General features: G+C 38.5%; 1 protein-coding gene across 1 annotated transcript in view; it reads right to left on the reverse strand.

Moving 5' to 3' along the window:
- Nucleotides 1-2,763: 2,763 nt before the first annotated feature.
- Nucleotides 2,764-22,398, reverse strand: part of MRPL13 (mitochondrial ribosomal protein L13) — a 29,792-nt gene continuing 10,157 nt past the window's right edge. Inside the window, exons 5-7 of the mRNA XM_085053482.1 lie at nt 17,612-17,698; nt 17,172-17,293; nt 2,764-3,047 (exon numbers count right to left, since the gene is read on the reverse strand). Of these exons, the coding sequence (XP_084909608.1) occupies nt 3,023-3,047; nt 17,172-17,293; nt 17,612-17,698 (234 nt within the window). The 3' untranslated portion in view covers nt 2,764-3,022. The remainder of the gene's footprint in view (nt 3,048-17,171; nt 17,294-17,611; nt 17,699-22,398) is intronic.

Here is a 22,398-nt window from a genome sequence, read left to right on the forward strand (position 1 = left end):
AGCTGGGATGGCTACTTGGATCAGCTCATGAGAGGAAGGCAAAACACCAACCCAACCACTTGAGCACAGAGCAATTCATTATCTACAAACAAACAAGGTAAGTTATAAAACAACTCAAAAGATTTGAACAGCACTGGAGACTGAGTAAGGTTGAGCTCAAAACTGGCCATTTAAGTTGAAAGCATAGGTTTGGAACAGCCCTTTTTCTTCAGCCCTATTCAGACAGGGAGAGGCTGTGCTGTACATTCCAGGACCATCTTCCTGCTCATCCCTGACTGGGAGGGTCTGTCCATCCCGCACAGAGATTAAAAGCCTGTCAGGTTTGGCCTCTGGCCACTGCCAGCAGCTCCCTTAGCTCACCAGGAAGAAGATGAATGGGTACCTTTACTATGTAATCTCAAATTATCTTGCCTAGAATTCAACTTCATTAGTAGCACATGCCATTTGCACACGTGACTAGCAGGCTCTGGCTGGGGGTTGGATAACTTTCTAGGTTGTCTTTCCATTTAGCCACTACTTCTTTCACCCCGACTCCAACTACTTTCTTTGGGAAAGGTGATAGAAGTCGATGGAATGTGAGTTGAATGTGATTTCCTTAGCAGCACTTGCATTTAAAATGGAAAAGTGTAACATAGTTTATGGACTTTATTCTTCAGCAGCTTAACCTTACAGACAGGACACTGAGGCCCCATGTGAGCACAGCTCTCTCACACATGCAGGTACCAGAGCCTGGCACATGAAGCTGACATTCAGATTTTATTAAAACTAAACACAGAAGTGCCTGTGTCACAGGATTAGTTTTCCTGCTGGCACTAGCTGTGAAACACCCGTGTTAATTTACCCCAATTAATTTATCCCAACTCCCTCTGCCCCTCCCTGGCTGGCCCACTCCCTTCCAAGTTGTACTGACACAGCTCAGAGTTCTGCCTGAGATATGCCAACCTGCAGGTCCTGTGGAATTGACTGAGAAGTTCACGAATGAAAAATATCAGCTTTTAAGAATTCTGCTCATGTTGTCTTTTAAAAGAGTTTGAGTCTCCTGCTCACAGTGCACAGTAAGTTTGTCCTGACTGGCTGTCCTGCAAACCCTATATCCAAATCTTGAGCTCCTGTGGGACCACAGGCAGTGATAGAACAAAACCAGTGTTTTGCTCTGGTGGCCATGCTCATTCCAACTTTATAACAATTTATATACTAAAGCACAAACTTCAATAGCAGTAGTTAATTTAACTTTATATTTACTGTGCCGTTAACTGGCACCCTACTGACGAGAATGCTTCTGGTATCATTGGTCATATGGTCACTTGCTGGACATACCTTGGTAATAAAAGCTAACCAACTAGTGGGCACTACCCAATTATAAAAATATTATTCAGGAATTGTATGTTTGCCAAAAAAAGTAAGACACAGTCAAGATTTTCTTCAAAAACCAGTCTCTGAATAATCAAGAGTGTCTCGTATTTTTTCCAGACCACCTAAGAAACTGAAGTTGCTGACTGGAGTATTCAGCACACGATGAACAGCTGATGCCACACAGATCTTACCAATAAACTCTGTGTACTGTGTTCTTCCACAGGAAAGAGCATTTATTGCAACCTAGGGCTTTTAAAAATGCTTTTCCTAGTTAAAGAAATGTAGCTACTGACTGGGAAATGGCTGCACTTTCACTAGGTAGGAATGTTGCCTGGGATAAGCTCATCTGAATGCCAAGGAATAGCCCAATACCAAACCACTATTTTGTGTAATGAAATATTATAAATAAACCAGTATTTTTCTTCTGATATGATGCTTATATGAAAGAGATGTAGAACATTCATTCTCCTCCCCCACCACTCTAAAATTTGGCAGATCATATTATCAGTGTTTCCTACAACACAGAAAACAACAGGTGCTTCACTTATTTACAGAATAGCTTTGCCTTGAGGGTTTTCAGTGCAGGAAAGCAGTGAGGAGTTTCAGGGAAGGAACCTGCAAAAGCAAAGTACTTCTAAGACTTTTTTTGCATCATTCAACACTTAAGTTTGGTTTCCTCATCTGGTTTACATAATAAAAACATTGCTGCTTTGTCCTGTAATAGGTTGTTTAAAGTAAGTAAGGCATGTCCTGTGACTTGAATGAAAATCAGATTTAGGCCTAAGGGGGAATAAAAGGAAGAGTATCTTATCTCTCTGTGATCTGCCTTTACTGCCTGTTATTTCAACAAGCTCTTTAATGAAACCTATTTGGTTGTCAGCAGACCTCATCCTAGTGAGGAAGAGTCCCTTCAGAAAATACATGGCACAGCCTAAAATGGGTGTTTTGGTGTAACCAGCACCAGAGCCATGTTCAAAAGCCATGCCCAGCTGGAGCAGTGCTCTGCCTGGCTACTTCCCAAGGCAGACAGAACCTTATGGATATCGAGTTCCCAATGATAGTCATCTAACATCTCCAGATCAAGAATGAAATACCATTAGGAATACATTTTATGACATTCAGCAGCTAGAAAGTAGAGTCAACCCTGCTGCTGTCATTCAACACACTCAAGATTTAGATACAGATAAACAGTAGTCTGAAAAAAGTAAGATTATTAAAAAAATAGTAGTTGTCATTATGTTACTTAAAGCACAATCTATCAAAAGAGGGCCAAAGCTCAAGGATGAAAACTTAGGGCTGGTGACCATTAATTACTCTCTGCTCCTCCTGCACAGAATTCAAGATTTGCAAATTTAAGAGTAAGTGACTTCATATCAGCAGTCAATGGATTGTTTCTATGAGATGCAAATATTCATTACAAAGGTATCAATTCTTTAATAATGGTATCAAACCAAATGCCATTAACAAATACCAGATCACACAATACAGAGTACAGATTGTATTAACAAGGTAATCGCTATTCTCAGAGCTGTTTAAAATACAGTAAGTTTGCTAACAGCTGTCAGAAACATTCAGTATAGAATGGTTGACTGAGATGCACAGATGCTTCCATGTTAGAATTTTCTTTGACGGAGGGGAGACACTCCTGATGGCACTTCTTTTATTGTTATTACTTCATTCGAAAATCTTTAGGTCTGTGGGGAAAAAAAAAGTGTTTTAAGAAATGTATCTGCACTACAGTGGCTTTGCTTTAAGGCTGCAGTAGCAGCCTGGTCTAGTTTTATTTCCTTACTCCAATGCTTTAAGGTTTTTTTTGACAAAGAAAAGCATTTTCTGGATTAAAAAAACAAGACAGAACAAGACCTCTAGGAATCCTCTAGGACTAGTTGGTCACTCCTACCTTCCTAGGCAAAACAAAAAGCATCCTGAACTAAATGCAGTCCCCAGTTAAAGGCTTTAAACATGGGCAGTAATTTGTCTCCACTTTCAAACACTGAATAATTGATGCATAAGATGGCAAGTTTTAGTTAACAGCACAGTCCACCACAACACTACTAAAATAGTTAAAACCAATGATTTAAAAAAAACCCTAATTTGAACCTTAACAAGTTCTGCTTGGATGACAAACGTGGAAAACATTCAGAGAGAAGCAGACTGCTGTTTGCAATCCTCTGCAATTTCCTATTCAGGCACATCACTCCCTGCCTGCCACACATCCACTGGCTGTAGGAACCACATTCTCCCTGAAACTATGCAGCTCAGACCAGCTCATGATTTTTAAAATGCTGAGTTTGCAGACCACATGCATGTCTACATCCCTAAGTCATCAGCGAGAGAAGCTGCACATCCTGGGCTCTGGCCAGTCACTCCCCAAATCCCCCCAGTGCAGGCCAGTGCTCTCTGAGGTGCTTTTGTAGACATCTAAAGGGATACAGGGCCAGATTTGCAGTGAAGCAGAATAAAAAATTCTGGAGTACAGAAAAATTGGCAAACCACTACACTAACCAAGTTAAACTTTCAAAAGTGGTAAGTTTTATCAGTAATTTAGCTCAGCAGTGGAAATGAAAAGCAGACAGCAATGGAAGCAGACAGCTTACTTTATGGACTGAGTTTAGATGGCTGCAGAGATCCCACACAGAAATCCAACACTTACTTAGTCCTGTGTTGCAGCTCTAGAATTTGTCAAGCAATAGCACTGCAAAGGGAAGTCATTCACACAACCCTTTTATGAGACCATAGATTCTTATGTGAAAGCAACTCTGGAACTCAGTTTGTGTTATTTCAAGAGTAGCATATAAAATTGTGTGAATCTTACGGAACAACTATAAAGAAGAGCTAGTGTTTTGTACTGTGATGAATCACAAAGCTTCTTTGTTCCCCATTTAAATAGCATATTCTGTATTAACATTTGGATTTGTATCCTTTGTGCACGACAGAACTGCTGCAAGAACCACATATGTTTACATACTTGCTTAATGTTGAACTTGAACATACTCAATGTTTGATGGCTGATATGCTCTGGAAAGTCAAGTCATGTTTCCTGGAATCCTGGACTTCAGTACTTGGAGATATTCATAGAATCACAGAATGGTTTGGGTCAGAAGGGACCTTAAACATCATCTAGTTCAGTCTCTCTGCCATGCCACATTTTGTTACTCAGATCTCACGCTGCATGCCAGGATAGGTATTTCATTATATAAAACTGTTTGTGCAGTAGTAAGACTGTGGGATTTTGAAAAATTCTCAGCAGTGACTGAGAAGTTTTATCACTGCATCCATCCTAGACAGGTGGACAGTGCTGAAAGATTTTAGGCATCACAGCATGGCAAAGATATACTTGCCTTGCAACTCACAGTTATAGCTCTTTTTTTTAATAGGTCAATACATCCTCTTGTGCATTGCTCAAAGGATTTTGCATTTTTCTGTGAATGGCTGACTTAAAACTTCAACCTAGAGTTCTGGTGGAGTGCTGCAGAGCTGCAGGTCTCACAGCACTTTGTTCTGCGGTGAAAATCCATTTTCTTTCCTTTCTTGCTTGTAATCTGCATCTCAACTTTAATGCTCATTGTCTTAAAATTTAAATGCATAAAAATGCATAAAACACTGGACTCTTAGTTTGTAGTCGTATGAAGTTAATGAAGCTTAAAGGCAGGATTTTCCACACTGAAACACTTGTGTGAACAAATACAAAAGTTTTTAATGCCTTTTCTATTGCCACAGTAGGCTTTTATGCCCACTAGTACTTGGCTTTTGGACTGCTTTTGAAGAGTCCTTGGCACTAGGAAAGCTAAGCCTTGGAAAATACTGCCTTTGGCAAAAGTGTTATAGGCATTTTGTCAGATGAAGAATATGAGCCCACAAAAACCTTGTCTACTCAGAGAGAATTATGAACTACTTGTGAGCATCAATGGGTAACTGCTCACTGATAAGTGACATAAATCCATGCAAGAGTGCTCTTCTTTGGTGGCAGTGCTTTTGCCCTAGCAAAGCCCTTTGCCTTAGCAAAGCCCTGAGTCTATGCACTTGGAACAAAGGAAATGCTATCTCCTAGAACAGACAGTTCAGAAATTCACCCAAAGGCAAGACTTCACATAGCTGCTTCTCTTAGTTTTTTTTTTTAAGCAATGTTCTTGGGGAAAAAAGGCTTTGCTGTATATTGACAGCAGACTCCAAGACAAGGGGGATGTGGGAACACAGATTGCAGTGTCTCTGCAATCTGTGCTAAATGGCAAACTGCTATGGGTTCACTGAAAACATGCATCATTAGTCTGTACAGATGTCTGCCACCAAAACATGTAAAAAAATACTTGTCTCACTAACATTTTTATACTCCACATTAAAAGCATTAAGACAGTTCAGTGAACCCTAGGCAAAATACTCAGCAAATTAAATCAACATCCTGTTCATTAAAGGAGGCCACTCTCAAGGAGGCCACTCAGTGCTTCTCTTTTAACGAATACTTTACCACTGAGTAAAAGGAACTGAAGAAGGGGTCCTAAGCTCTGATTACAGCTTTTAAATCTCTTAAAGCTGCCCAGGGAGGTCATGGATTCTCCCTCTCCGATGAAATTCAAAACCCACCTGGATGCATTCCTGTGTAACCTGCTCTAGGTGACCCTGCCCTGGCAGGAGGGTTGGACTGGGTGACCTCCAGAGGTCACTTCCAAACCCTCACAATGCTGTGATTCTGTAAATTCTCCCACTTTTATCCACACTCACAGCTATCAGAAGAGAAATACAGCTGACGTAAAATGCTGACAATCCACCGTCACTGAACCTTACGAAACAGATAAACCTGCACACGTGTCCACTTCCTAGGATCAGCTTTTGCGATGGAATACAAGAGTCTTAGTGGTCCCCACTTTAACTGGTAAAGAGCTTACTTCCCAAAACTCTGCAGAATTAATGTATTTCATAAATGTTGTCTTTTGATACAGATGCCAGCTCTACCCTCTGCAGTGTAAAAAAACCAATGGACTGTATGAGTTTTCCCATCTACAGGATAACAGTAACTTCTTTGCTCTGTACCCCACTTCAAGAAGTAAGACCGAGGTCCGACTAAACTCTAGAACATGGGGAAGTCCTGCCTTTCTTCATGGACTTCAGAGGCTTCTGTCCTTGGGCTAAAGTTTGCCATCGTAACTTCTCTCTTCAGCATCTATGCAGATTTCACAGTTACAGTTATGTCTGAAAAGCACTGCAGAGTATAGAGCTGCCACCTGTATCATTAGTTAATACTGAAATTCAGTGATCATACATGTGCTTCCCTAGCAATTCCAACCAACTCCAACATACACCACTTTGTGCAGCTGCATAAAATAAGGTTGTCTTTACTCTATGTCAGTTCTCTGATTCTCCATTCTGTTGCCACACAAGCAGAATGGTGAGCCAGGAAAAGTGATGGATGATTCTTAAAACCAAGCGTTATTGCCAGAAAAAAAGCTCATGAAGCTATGACCTCAGCCTCTGAATATCTCAGATGGCAAACAGAAACTAACAGCACAAAAAAACCTACTTGCAGATTTGCAACTATGATGGGACCCCCCACTTCACAGAATATTCAATATTCTTTTTCAGTGTGATGTGAAATATCCTCTTCCAAGGGTATTTTTCCTGTCAAAAAAGACAGGACAGAGACCCTCTGCAGCAGTTTAATGTGTTCAACTTTCAACTCCCGGAGTGAGTATTTATTTCAATCAACTCTGAAGAGACTTGCTGCACAGCTCCATCTTTATTAAATTCTTGTCAGCACATTCCAGCAATGATGTTTCCCTTTGCCTAGCAACATTTTGTGGAGGTAAAACAGCCTCAGAAAAAGTAAAATAAGGGGACTCTGTGTGTGCGCGTGTGTGTGTGTGTGTTACTCTATGAAGGCCAAATCTAAGTAGTAATCACTAGTCTGTGTTATACTGCAACTAACTTCATTTCAAAAAATATACAGGACAACCTCACCATCTTATTTCTAGGCAAACAAGCGAAAACCTTGTAACATCTTACAGCAGACAGGTGAAAACCAGCAGTACTTACCTCAAAGAAATAATAAAGGTAAGGCTGTAGAGTCATATATGACACTATTTTGTACGTACAGCAATTATTTTACGATCCAGACAATCTTTTAAAAAATATTTTCTCTTCATTTTTCATGACTTGGAATACCTCTTCAAGACTATACATTTTAATCCAAATGACTTTGTTTCTTAGAACTTCTAAATGCATTGGAATTAGCTGTAACAATATAATTTGTAGCCAACACTGCCCTTCCTTCTTCTTCCAAAAGAAGTTACACACCTCCCTAGTTTCCTCTACTGCATGCTGCTGATAAACAGCACTTGATAACGACCTTATCTTCTTTCAAGCTCAAAAAACTTGGATAGCCATCTCTCCATAAATAATCCCTACCTACACTGCTTTGCTTTTACTTTGCCTTGTCTCAGATTTTTCAAAGCAAGTTTTATGAAGTCAAATCTCATGGACTTGTTACAGTCAGTTGCAAGCCTGTGTTAGTGACTGCTACTGGTTTCAAACATGCCTCTGCTGAAGAGTAAGACTGTCAGTGCTGCACAGAAGTGACCTGGCAATACCTGCTCTTGACTCAGCAATGCACACCTGGTGTGGAAGCTCTGAAGATCTCAAATTGCAATTTTCTCGTCACCTGTGGGCAATCATTTCACCATTGGAGCACATGACCCAGAGAGCTGGAGTTCCCTGGAATTTCTGCACTCTCAGCAGCAGGAACAAGGAGTGTTCAGAAAGGATTTACTCTTGCATCAGCACTGCAAACAGTCAGTGCCTTAAGGCTAACCAATGTCACAGGCTAATTGAGTGACAGAGAGCAGTGGTACAAGAGCAAAAGTTGAAGAGGATAGGCTTAGAATTCTGTTAAGATGTTACTGCTTCCATGAATGAGAGAAACTACTCCAGATGCATGAAAACTCCCTTGAAAATTAATAACCATCCTGTAGGAAAGGCACATCCATCTCTTCCAGTCCCAACTTTCCATTACCTGAAAAATTTAATGTGTGGTAGGATCTCCATTTGCATAGGCTATCCATCAAAAACAAAACCAAAAAAGTATCAGCCTTAACTCGCAGTTACCAAACATTTTAAGATTAACTCATCCCAGAGAGTTTTAGGTCTCTTGCTGCTACATTATCTTTTAAACCAGTGGTCTTTTTTTCCCCCTTTCGCCCATCCTGTTTCCTGCTGAACAGTGTAGAGTTCCCTGAACAGCTGAAGGAATCTTCAGTATGTATGTGTAGTTTTACAGAAGCTCTCCCTGACTTTCTTACACAAGTTTCAAGAATTTTAAGAAAGAACAAGGATAAAACCTCTCCAAACTTGGCTGAAAAAGTGGACCACACAAAGAAATAATTGGTGTTAAAGTACTTCTAACCTACCTACCCCTGATTGTTTTAAGTACTTAACCAATGATATCCACTGGCTCATAAATGCCTCATTTAGGGGAGATTATGAACAACACTGTTTTGAACAGATGACAGATTGGGGAAGACCAATTAGTGAAAAGATTTTATGGACTGATCATGCCACTGTGTTACTAGCTGTCAGCCACTCTTTGGTCACATTACCCTGTGCTAGCAGGCACAGTTATATGTATTACTGTGATGCTCTTCTTCATAATTCTGGAAATCACCTTCCCAGGAATGTGGAATTATTGCTAACTGGTGACAGCTGTTGGCTTACACAGAACAGTTCTATGGCTGATCTTTCATATCCATTTATTAAGGGCAATAGGTGGCTTTTAGCCTTGTCTTGTTACAAAAGGTTCCAAATAATTTGATTTTGTCTAAAATTAGCATGCAGTACACATAGCACAAAATTTGCTGCCCATCTGGCAGACATTTTCAGGTTAATTTATGAATAAAATATGAATTTTTGAGTATTTTAAGATTCATTTTTACAGACAAACTTTAACACAGAGACAAAGTTTGCTGTAAGTTCTGAAACAAGAGGAAAATACGTATTTTTCAGGTACACTTTGCAAGTAGTGCCAAAGTCAATAGCTATTAGGTAAGGGAAATATAGCTAAAGGGGATTTCTGAATACATTTCATCTTTTTCACTAACCACACTAGTAAATCAAAAACCAAGGATCAGACATTGCTATCATTCCCTGTAGAACTAAATTATGTGGTTACCCACATTTAAACATCAACAGATTGGTGCTGAGGGGCGAGATGAATAAATTTTCTACTCAGGGTGTACCTACTACCCAATGGCAGCTCTACAACTCTGGTAAAATAATCACTGAAATAGCTAGTGATGTTTCAAATACCATTAAATTTCCAATTCAGACTGTGGCCTATTCTAAGCCATCAACTTGCTCTGCTCAGGGCACAAGAGCTATTTACATGTTGGTGTTGTTCCCATGCAAATGTTACCTTGGCTAAAAAGCACTTCTACAAATATAACTTACTTTTCTTGGAGAATAAGCCACAGTAACAGAAGCTGCACTACGCTGCAAGAGTAAGAAAAGGTGATACTGCTATGACAGTACAGCTATAGAGACTAACCCTCTTCTGCACAAACAAAACTTAAGATATGTATTTTGTGGTCCTCAGGTGCAATTTGTTTGCTTTTTTCTACATAAAACTAACACTTGTAATTTTTAAAAAGTGTCCTTACATCAAGTTATCTGATATGCATTTAAGTACTCTTAGTGAAATTAATGATGGCTTATTGCAATTTAAAATAAAGTAGTTACAACCTTGGTTTCTGTAAAAACAAATAGAGCAAAATTGATCTAAGCTTTTTAAAACTTACTGTAATTCCCAGATTTTGACCTTGATTATATGAATTCTGTCTGGAAAATTATTTAAATTAAATCAATGGAAAGTACATGTAAGCTTAATCTTGTTAAGGTCATGCTTTTTGAAAATGGAAGGTTTCTCTTTTAGTGATATATTCTGCTAAAAACTGTAGGACTGTATACAGAACAGCACTGTACACTTGGCTTTGGACAAAGAATTACGTTATTCTTCAAATAAACAGAGAACTGGGTGAAGGAATGGTGAAATACTTTCCAGACTTACTGTCCGCACCAGAAGTGAAAAAAAGGAAATCTAGACATTTATAAAAGAGTGATTAAAAAACAATCTAATTTCATCTGGGCAAGCAGTTCAACAGTATCAAATACAACCATTCTCCTATTGCTTGTCAAATTTCCATTAATTTAGTTTCAATTCTCACACACGAGATAAATGGGTTTTAAGGGGAAGGGAAAGTAGCTTTGGAACTTTCTTTCTGGGATCTTCTTCAAACAGTTCAAGTAAAAGGGCCCAGTTATCCATTTATTATCTCTTACCTTCAACTCTAATTTTCAATACAACATAACCTGCCCCCAGGTAAAGTGTATGAGAATCAGTAGCACTGATCTGTTTTAGGCATGCCAGAGAAAAGCCAGTAATTCAATTCAACAGGCTAAACAATTTGAACATGAATTTGCTGGATTTTTATGATGACTGAGTTACTGACCCTTCTTGATTAGTGTCCAGTTGCTGCCTGCAGCTAAAACCTAATGTAGCAGAGAGCAATTTTCTTCTTAAGTATCTGTGTGGCTTTTTGTCCACAGGAATTTAGATCCAGCTCTGGTAGTCTGAAATGTGAGACCTGGTTACCTCCAAATCTCCTGCTAAGTGAAATACTACACAAAATCCTGAGACATTTTTATGCCTTTGCTATTAAAAAAAAAAATCTACCACTGATAGCTCCTAGATTTGATTGGGGATTAATGATCTCCAGTAAGTTCATGTAATTTCCACCCAGAGGTAAAAAAGCCACACAAAATGAACTGCCAGAGGGATTCCTCAAAGAGTACATTGGAACAGAACTGGGCTGTACTGGCAGGATAGCTTTTTCCTCATTTATACAGCTTGTTTTTCAGGAAAAAGTAAGATTGGCTCCAGTCTTTTATAGAAGTTTGTGTTGGCCAAGTCTTCTCTCAGCACTGCTACACGCCAGCCCTGCTCTGTGAGAGGAGATGAGCACTTGAGTTAGAGGGGCAGTGCTTAGCCCATGACAGGAACCAATATTACCAAGTGAGGCATGATACAGAACACAATTCAATTCCCAAGAAGCTGCAGACACACTCCACAACTAAACAGGAATTAAGAAAAAGACTGGAGAAATTTATTTTGGTACCAAATTTTTAAAGGCTAATGAATAAACTTGAGATGGTCCTTATAAAAATAGCTCAAGACCTCACCATCTTTAGAGATGGCTTTAAGGCTTTTCCTCTGCTCTTCTCAAGGTAACTAGAGTAACCACTCCAACAATTTTTCCTTTTTTTTACCTCAAATTTCATTGTAGGGAAAAACACATTTTATAAACTTAGTGTAAGTTTATAATAACTGCAGGTTGTAATTTGTAACACAGCACATCACTGGAAATACTACAAATGTAATTCCCCTATACAATATAATGTGAGGTGTCTTTTGGTATTGGCTCCTTATAAAGTTATCTGAAGAAATTAACAGACAAAAAACCTAACTAAAAAACCCTGTCAGCATCTTGCATATATAGAAGTACTGTTTAGAGCATTTCAGCCACATAACCAGGATATCTCTGGCTTCTTCTGCTCTGTTACTACATCCCAGAAATAATTTGTGTAACTAAAAATAGAAACTTGCACTAGCAATTGCAGAATTGTGGAAGAAAACTACTGCTGCAGTTCTTGTAAGCAAACAGACAGAAAAGGCAGCTGTGGCTGAGATGATCTCTTAATCCAAAAGCCTTCCTGTTTGCCAATGCCCACAGAATTGTTTGCTGGTAACATCAAAGTTGGCTTCTGCTTGCCTGAGTCTGGCAAGGCTGCTTCAAGGACACAAAACTGGGGAGGAAGTGGCACAGAATATGTAACAGGATTATCAGAGCCATCTGAAGTTCACAGGCGTCCAACATGCTTGTGTTTCATCACCTACAAACTTTTCTGTCTGAGAACATTGTGATTTTCTGCTTTCAAAGCCACAGAGTGTTGCTGACGAACTTCCAGGAATCTGTGTGCCATGGAATGGGGATGACACAGCATCAGTACTGGGACCCTGCCTGCTCAGCTGGAACAAAATTACAGCTTCAAACCAGGTTCTGCAACCCCCTGCCTCAAAGCAGGATGTATAGATGTGGGCAGAAATCAGTCAAGTTACTCAGAAGCATAAACATTAGGAAGGTGTTTGGTTTTCAAAAACCAAATTTCAGAGTTTACAATATATCAAGTTTTAGAAACTTCCACAGTGGAGAAGAACTTGTTCCCCCAAGGACAAGCAAGTAGCTGTCTGGCCCTAGGGGAGCTCCTAGGAGGGCTGGCAGTGGACCAGGCACTCAGTCTGCACACCAGCACCAGCCTGAGCATACTCCATGGAATCAGACAGCTCTGCTTTCTTAAGGGAAACTCCCAGGAATGCATCCATCTCACTGCAACAACACAGAGCTGCTGTTCCATATATATGGTAACATTCTTATTTAAATACTTCTTGAAATACAATTTCCTGCCTTTAAAACTGTCTCAAAACATATATATACCCAGACAGTTAAACAACTTTGAAATGGTATATAACAGGAAAATTTACCCATGAATCTGATGTATCCTTGTTTTTATAGAACAGAATTGTTTGCTTAGTCATATGTGACTGGTGAATTCTGTGATGATTTCTGTTTAAAACTCATTTAAAAGACATACAATCTGAAATTTCAAACACCTGTGAAATAAAGGTTTTATTCATGGTACAAAATCAAACTTTGTCAATGGAACTAGTTTTTCATCTTTTCCCCCTTGAAATATGTCTTGAAGAGACATCATTTACTTTCCTATATCTACATGGTTTTCCATCACACTAACTTCAGACCTCTCCACAGAGGAGCTAAGTGAGAACCTCTGTACAAGATGGGAAGTCAGTTAGCTCAAAATAGGGATAAAAGTAAAGTGTGCTCGAAGAAAGCCTCTCTGACTAGAAATATTCTGATATTTAGTTCTCCACTTTCACGGAGCAGAATCCTTCTTGATGTCCTATCATGGCGGAAGGAAGGGTGATGGGAAGGCTCTCCACTCTGAAAACCGACAGATTTGCTAGGTTTCCTGTGCTTTTCTTAAAAACTATTTCTCTATTTTAGTGTTCCACTTGGATACCCTGTATTTCTCTGTGGTGGGTCAGTCTCCAATTACCAGCAAAAAAACCTTTAAAAAAAACCATCTACAGCCAGAATATTTTGATACAAAATATAGCTAAAACGTCCAATGAGATCATTAGCAGCACTGAGCATGTTCTCTTCACATTCCAAATGAAAATTTACATTATTATTTCTAATTTAAGAGAAAAAGGGTATTTTCCCCCTAATACTACTAATTTCTCATATAAATGCAGTTATTTACATTAATTTTCTATTATCTATATTATGTCTGGTTTATATACAGTAAGGTACATTTCTTGAGTATAAGTTTTAACGTAAAACCATAGAGATCAATTTTCTGGTTATAATTGTGTTTATCTGTATTTACAGCCTTACATAACTTTAATCAAGCTCTGCTTTCCACTCGATTTTTTCCACTAAAGCGAACAGCTACTTTAAAGGGCTAATATCAAGTATTTTTTTCTGTAGAAAGAAGATGAACCACTAACATTGTCTCCCTCTAACTCTTCCTTTTTCTAATCGCTCTCAGAGGTATTTTGTTCCCTTTTGAACCTCTACTCTTCAGTAAAGTATAGACCACTGGGTGGTCACCAGGCTCAGAACTTCATGGAAGATAAACAATATTAAAACCAAAACTCACATAAGGCACTAAGAATTATTAAAACCACGTGAAGAAAAAAGAAAAGGGATTTACAGCTTTCCTGCATCCTTCATTTTCTGTAAGTCCTTATTGTAAGGACTGCTCTTACTACATGGTAGCTATCTATGGGTTCTGCAGAAGCTCACAGATCCAAGTCCACAAGAAGACTTTTTACATCCCAAATACAAAATGCAGGGACAGAGGACAAGAACAGGCTACTCATTTTAGCTCTGTGTGTTCTCACCCAGATTTATAAGATCCTAATACAGAGTAACAAACAATAGCCCAAGGAAAACCCAAACAGGACTAAAACTATTAGCAACCTATACAGTGGGCTTTTAAAACACAGTTTATTAAAATATTAATATATTTTGCTATCTGTGTTTGTTTACTTTCCCCATATATAAAGAGCCGCAGAATAATTTGCATGCAAAAGGACTACACTCAAAAAGCAACTAATTTCAACATTCCGTCAGGCTGCTCAGGAACTGAGCAGTTAAGTTCTGAACATCTCCAGGGCCGGAGATTCCACAACCTCCCCGGGCAGCCTGTCAGCTGAAGAGAATGAAATGACAAGGAACCCAAATGGAAAGTCAGTCTGGCATTCTGAGATATATTTCTGCGATATTTTGATTTCTACAAAACAACTCATGTACATCTCAAATTATCAGATTTACACCATAATATTTTAACCTAACTTCTCTTTGGTTTGTTGAACAAAGCTGTCCATTTTTTGACTTATTTTTAAAAGAACATCTGTGCTATTAGCCTCTAGAAAGAATAATATGTAAATACTTGTATTTTTGTTGCTTCTCTAGTCTTTCACAGGAATACTGTAATAATGCAAACACTACTTCTTCCACGGGTTCACACACTGAAAAAGCTCAGAACACAGAGCCTATTACTGCTGCATATTCATACACCCTTTCTTTTAATGTGTTTTGTGCAAAGCTGTCTATTCTCAGACACTCCAGCTGGCATTTTAATCTGAACAGTGACCATTATGGTTCACTCTGAGTCCCCTTTTACAGACTTCCTAACATCAGACTTCTTAACATCAGAAAGCTATTTTTCCAAATTTGCTCAATTCTTTTATTTTCCAGCTAAGCCCTTCCCTCCACAGAAACATGAATGCCAGAGAATCAAAATACACTTTCTCCTTCAGACAGGAAAAACATTATTATTTTTCCCATTATTTCATACTGGAAACTCTTCCCAAGATCAAAACTGCTAAAAAAGTGAGCTGAAGGTTAAACTAAAACTTATCTGACACCAACAATGGTCTGGTTGCACGCCAGGACAAGAAGCTGAAATTACAACAGCGGTGAGCCCTGCAGTTAGTGGAGAGATGGTTGATAACCATCTTCATTCTTATCTCTCTGCTAGATCTTACCAGTTCCTGAGAGGAGAAAAGAAGGTAGGACAAAAGTCCAACACAATAAGGGTTAGGTATGTCTCCAGGCCTTTAAATGTGGCTCTAGGTGGAGTAGCTGGCTGAAGGGAAACTTCTGTCCCTACACTCCGAGCACTAAAATTCTCCCAAACTCCCATTTGTTTTTTTTCCCTACCTCACCCAGAGCCCACTAGCTCCACTTCTCTCTAGCATTCTATCACTCATTTTAGACCCAGCATTCTGTTCCTCTCAGGCTCACCTATTCCCTGTTTTTTCTCACCATAATACCCACTTGAGCTCTCCAGCCCTCCCACAGGAGAAATGCTATGATCCTCCGAGTTGAAAGCCTCCAAAAACGCTACAGGATTTCTAAGTCAGCAGCACTCCCCAGCCCCCGTAATTGGCACAGAGTAAAAAGACTGCATACAGAGAACAGTCACAGCAATCAATCCAGATGAGATTGCAGACAGAAATATAAAAACAGGGAATGCTTCTTTTCTCTGAGCTTTGAATTCCTCCAGAGGGAATGTTTCCAAGAAATGACTGGAGGGGAATTCTAACTGCAGTAGTGTTCTTACCTGCAGATTATCCCCGAGGTTAATATGCTGACATGAAGGTATTATGAAATTTAGTTTGACAGCAATGACTAAATTAGATGGCATCAAGTTTATTTGTCCTCTGCCACACACACCTATGAGTCAACACAATTAAGGAGGCCCAGTGCTAAGGAGATGAACTCAGCCAAGACTGTGGCAATATGTAGGGACAAAGAAATGTATTTCAAAAGCTCTGGCAGCACACCACCATTTCCTTTGACATTACAGACACTCCCAATTAGTTACCTAAAGCTAAGTGCCAGCTCCTCATTCCATTCTCATAAATTATTGTGGAAAATCTTTATCAGTTTTAATATTAAAAACAGTTATTGAAGAGTATAGTATATCATGTGACAGGAGAGGCTTATCAGCTTTACTGTAAAGTACTGCAGGATTCTGGTCAATGGTGCAGAATCTTAATTTCTTCAGAGCTAATCCTCTAGAAATCTCATAGAAACCAGGAAGTCTCAGGAATTTCAGTATTGAGGATAAAAGCAAATATAGCAATTTTTATCACTGATTTAGGTTAGAAGTCAAACCCAATCTCCCTGTTTCAGCTCAGAAGAGGGCTTAAAGTATTTGCTGGATTCTGTTCTCTTTAATGGAGACTGCAACATGGAGGTGCTTCAATTACACAGAATGGATGCACAGGCTTATTTTAGTATCATCTAAGTTGAGGAGCCTAAGTACAACTGATTTTTAGTAAGCTTTTGACAATTTACAGACCTGTGTGGCATTTCTTTTGGCTATGGCTAACACTTATACATTATGGAGCACATACAACTTAAATCAGATAATGAAGCTTTTTTTGCTCTGTCCATTTTGATGAAGCTAAGAGCTGAAAGCATGACTTTAAGTAAAGTTTTTCTCATTAAAACAAATCGAGAAACAGAAAATTTTAGCAACCCCTGTTCTTCATTTTAATGACCTCTCTCTCAAAAAAAAAGACATAAAGAGAAAAATGATTACTTTTTTCTGATAATAATTTGAGAGTCTATATAATACCTATTCAGTCAACAAGTCCTCTTAAAAAAATCTAAGATACTTACGGAGTCCAAACCTTCGGAAAGGCAGCAATTTCTTCTGGTGTATATTCATCTAACCTCCTGGGGACTGCGCGTGGCTGAGGAATCTCTTGTAGAAGGTTCTTCTCTATATCTTCTGGAATAACCTGAGACAGGTGAGAATAGACTTAACTATCTGATTGTTTAAAAAAACACCACCACTGCCCACAAAGCAAGACCAAAATTTGTCAATCACTTCATTCTTCACGCTAAGCCTCTGACCTAAATACACCAATCTCACATGTCCTGAATCTCTCAGTTCTGTGAGGTAATATGGAAAAAACTCAACTACACATAAATATATGAAAAAAAGCAGCTTGATTTTTTTCTCAATTTACCTTCTTATGACGTGAGTGCTATTGCTAACACTCTCTCTTCACCTCCATATAAAACAGGAATGAAAATGTAACTGCATGACTACTCACATCGTCGGGGAACAGGTGTAACCTCTGCATCAGAGTTCTTCTCTGAAGGTTTTTTGGAAGCATTCTATAAACAGCCAGTTTAACAATCTGAGGAAAGGTAACATAGTAACAAATAATCAGACAGTTTACAGGTAACATGAAATAGATTCACTGTCTTTCCTTCTGTCCACCCTATTAATCACTGAACCTCCTTTTAGTTACCTTCTTTCAGGTTGAAGAATTCTAGCACCACCTTCAGAAGGTGTTATAGACTTAAGTTTTAAAAAAAAGAAATACTTATTCTTCATCACAAAAACACTTATTTTAAGAGCCATGTAGAAAATTTCAGCTTAGAAGGTTAAGAGCTATATTTAGCATTGTGGATTACTGCTTATGATCATTCAATTTCAAAGATTTGAGAAGCTTGTGGTAACTCCATATTGTATTGCACATTTACATACCCACATTGTTTAGAAAAAAAAATGCTCTAACAGATTTCCCAAGTGTTCCCAGCAACTAGTTTAACACTGTAATTTGCTGTGTTTGAAACAGTTTTATAATTAATGCTTTGTACCTTAAGCAAAGCTGACATATCAAAACACCACATTATGAACTTACTATTTATATTTACAATTTATTCCCTTGCTATTAGTTCCAGATGAACAACCCTACTTCTAAACATAAGGAATGAATAGAATTTTTACATCTATACTAGATGATGCTTATTGAAAAGTAAACAAATTTCAACAGGATTTTCTCTTGGACTCTAGTAAAGATGCCTTTTCTTTAAATACAAACACATTGTTATGAACTTCATCCAGAAGGGGAACATTTTACATGTAAAAATGTACACAACTGTTGGAGACAAAAAAAATTTTGTAAAGGACAGCAAAGCATTTAGGGGTAGACCTACATGCAATTTTGTAAGTCAAATGTTTGCTCCAGGACACCTGGATATAAATGAGCTCCAAATCAGAAATTACCTGAGCAAGCTTAGTGCAACATCAAGCTCAAGCCAATACACCACACTGAAATGCAGGGCACAAGCACAAACAAATCTTCCACATACATGGATATTTTGCAAAGTGTATTGAGCAAAATGGCTTCTTTTAATGAAATTAACAAAAGGAATTCAATTGAAATTTTAGAGACGATCCCCAGGTTCCCAGGTGGAACAATGTTAAGATTTTCAGGTGTTATGCAGCCAGTACCACAAATATGTGGTCAAATACAATAAATCGAGATGACCTGAGAAATATATCAGGTCATGAAGAATAATACACAGTTTTGATACTTTCTCTAATAAAAATTAATAAGCATGTATTAACCAAAGATGTAAACTAATGCTTTTTAGGGATACAAACTATTCTTGCTTATAGAACAAACTTCAATTTATTTAGGTCACTATACCATGTGCTTAGACAAAGACAAAGACAGAAAATGAACTTTCACTGGTTTGCTTCACTGAATACTAAAAATCAAGTGAGACACGATACCAATACAAGAAAATATGTAGATATTAACAGCAGCTCATATGAACAGCCCTTTTATCATTAGCAATTTTGATTTCATACACTTATTTTCCTCCCTATCCAGCATTTTTCCTTATTGCCAATGAAAGATCAAAATGCATCACATCTAAAACAACAAATCCTGAGACTTCACAACACATTGCCTGTGGGGATTTTTTCTTATCTAAAAATTACTTTTAACTTCAGATTGTTAGAAGCAGTGTTGATTTCCTACACTAACAAACTGTACTTACACACAGTCCATCATATGACCTCTGACCTACAGATACACAGAGCTAGTAATTTAAACATTTCAGTCCAATGAAAAGAGACTTTGAAATACTATAATGAACTTTATGTTAAATATTTTGTTTCTTCAAGCAATTGATTTTTGATCTTCCTCTGCAGCATGTGGCACAGACATCTGCTGAAACAAACCAGAGAGGTAGAGCAGCTGGTCTATTTTGGATGTAGATACTTCTGATCGGTCAATCTGTTCTGAATTTTTTATCTACATTACAAAAATAACAGTTCAGTAGTAAAACTGTGCCTATGAAAACAAATCACTCTGTAAAAAATGACTGATTTATATACTCAAGTTTTAACAATGGAGAAATACTTTCAATGTTGCATACAGTCACTGCAGTACTGACAACCTCAGGTTCCAACGAACTGTGAAGAAAACATGACTTGAAGAATGATAATGGATAATGAATGATCATGGGTAATTATATATTCAATAACAGTTTCTGCAGGTAAGTATCCTAAGGGCAATAAGCATAATCCAAGCCATGCTGTGGTACACCTGCTATTCCCTGTGCTGTTCAAGAACTCATTTGCCTTTCTGTGCCCCCATACACATGCAAGAAGTTCACAACCACAAGAGCAGAATAGAAAATTCAGTTCACATGAAGCACAAACCATTCTTTACTGCCAGGCAAGCCACAGACCCATAGAATGGTTTGGTTAGAAGGGACCTTTTATGGTCATCCCATCCAACCCCCTGCAATGAGCAAGGAAATCTTCCACTAGACCAGGCTGGTCAAAGCCTCATCCGGTCTGGCCTTGAACATTTCCATCCATCCACATCTTCTCTGGGATGTCTGTTTCAGTCGCACCACTCATACATAAAACAATTTCTTCTTTATTTCCAGTCTAAATCTCTTTCAGTTTAAAAACATCACTGCTTGTCCTATCATGACAGGCCTTTATAAAAGGTCTGTCCCCATCTTTTCCGTAAGCCCCCTGTATATACTTGAAAGGCCACAGTAATGTCTCCCCAGAGTCCTTTCTTCTCTAGGCTGAACAACTCCAACTTCTTCAATGTCTCCTCATAGGAGGGTGGTCCATCCCTCTGATCATTTTTGTGGTATTCCTCTGGACCTGCTCCAACAGGTCCATGCTGTTCTGTGCTGGGAGCCCCAGAGCTGGACACAGAGCTCCAGGGGCCTCACCAGAGCAAAGCAGAGGGGAAATTCACCTCCCTGACCCTGCTGGCCATGCTGCTTTGAATGCAACTCAGGATTTTGATTTACTGCAAGGTCATTAGTCCAATCACAGAACAGAAGGCTAAACAGGGAGCCAGGACACAGAAGGTAGTGCTGGAAAAATTCCTTCATTGTAACCTCTGCCTCAAAGACTCTTCCATGAGCCAAAACAAATCCAAACCCGGCTCCTGGAAAGACCAAGCTTACATCCAACTTCTTGCCCAAAATTCTGCCTACAGCCAGAACTCCACTTTCACTGGCATGGTTACAAGTCAAAGAAGCCAGTAAAGCACAGGCTTAAGTGAAGTTGTACAGACTGCTTTTGCACCTTGAGTAAGGCTGTGTAAGAAAAAGGCAGATCTAACCAGCAATATTGGCAGGGTGTTAAGTAATGGCTCTTCTGTTACCTGAACATGCTCAAGTTTTGCTAAAAATAAACCAACCCTGAATAAAGTATGGAATTGCAAATCTGCTACTGAACTCATGCAAAACCCAAACCCACATTCAATGCTTCCCGAAAACACACATCAGAACATGTTTTTTCTTTCAGGAATTAACAATAAAAACTCTTTTTATACGCTTGTAATACACCTCTAATAAAAGACAAACCTTACTGTTTTCTATGTGATTATCCTTACTTTGAGCTATTAAAATGGCAAGAGTTTAATTTTACATGAAAGTTAAAAAACCTAGTGATTTCTAAAAAACCTAGGGATTTCAGACTGGCACAGAGGTCTACCCAACCACAGGTCTCACTGTAACCCTGATCTCAGTTTAAAATTGATTAGGAGAATTTAACAGTTTATTCAGTTATTCATGGACTCCTACTGCCTCCTCCCCCAGTCCTTTTTGTCTAGAGTAATGTGTAAAATTCCATATCCTCATACTTACTCTTGAAGACCATGACACTTTCTCCACCAGCTGAAGACATCCACCATCAGATGTATACAGCCACCACAGCATCAATATTTGGGAATTCTTATACTACTGGAATGCTGTTTGTCCTGATTTTTTTTTTTTAATTACAAAGTTCCTATTGGCTCTAAGTACAATTGTAATCTTGAATATTGCAATACCTTTTTTTTTGAGGTTGGTTAATTTATATACTCACAGTACAGACATGCTCTTAGTAACACAAGTTATATGACATTATGCTTTTAGTTTCCAATTTAAAGGGCTAATTATAAGGAAAGGAATCTGAAAGCTGCTCTCTTAAAACTCTTGCACTTTCAGTCCCTTACAGCACATTAATACATTTTATGAGGACAAATAAATTAAAATATATTTATTTGAAACACTGTGAGGCTTAAACATTTTTTTCAATTTGACAGGCTTTGGCTTACGTGTAACTTGTAGACTATGTCTGATGGAGAACAAGTTCTGAGAAATATTCTTTGCCAGACAAAACATACTTTAAAGATGGAAATCAACAGAGCAATACCACTCCTAGTATTGAGAAGCACAAAATAATTGGCTGAAATTCCAGAAGAAAGTCTACCCTAACAGCTGAATTAAGTCCAATAATCAACAGGAAGCAACTCTAAAACATGGGAAGGACACAGTGGTCCAGAGAAAACAAAGTGATTAATTACAAGGCATACCAAAAAATCCCTAGAAGAATTTCAAGAGATACAGCAGTTACTTGGAGGTACAGTTTGATACTACATCTTCCTTCTACCAGTTTGTGGGTTTCTGTTCTGTATACAGTATTGTTGTTTTCACCACACATATTGTGTACAAAGAACTTTCTCTTCCTACCTCTAACAGTTGTACAAGTAGTACAGCAACAGTCAATGTACTCAATATTGGC

This window comes from Lichenostomus cassidix, chromosome 2 (assembly GCF_008360975.1).
Source record: "Lichenostomus cassidix isolate B80296 chromosome 2, HeHo_3.0, whole genome shotgun sequence".
Classification (NCBI taxonomy): Eukaryota; Metazoa; Chordata; class Aves; order Passeriformes; family Meliphagidae; genus Lichenostomus; species Lichenostomus cassidix.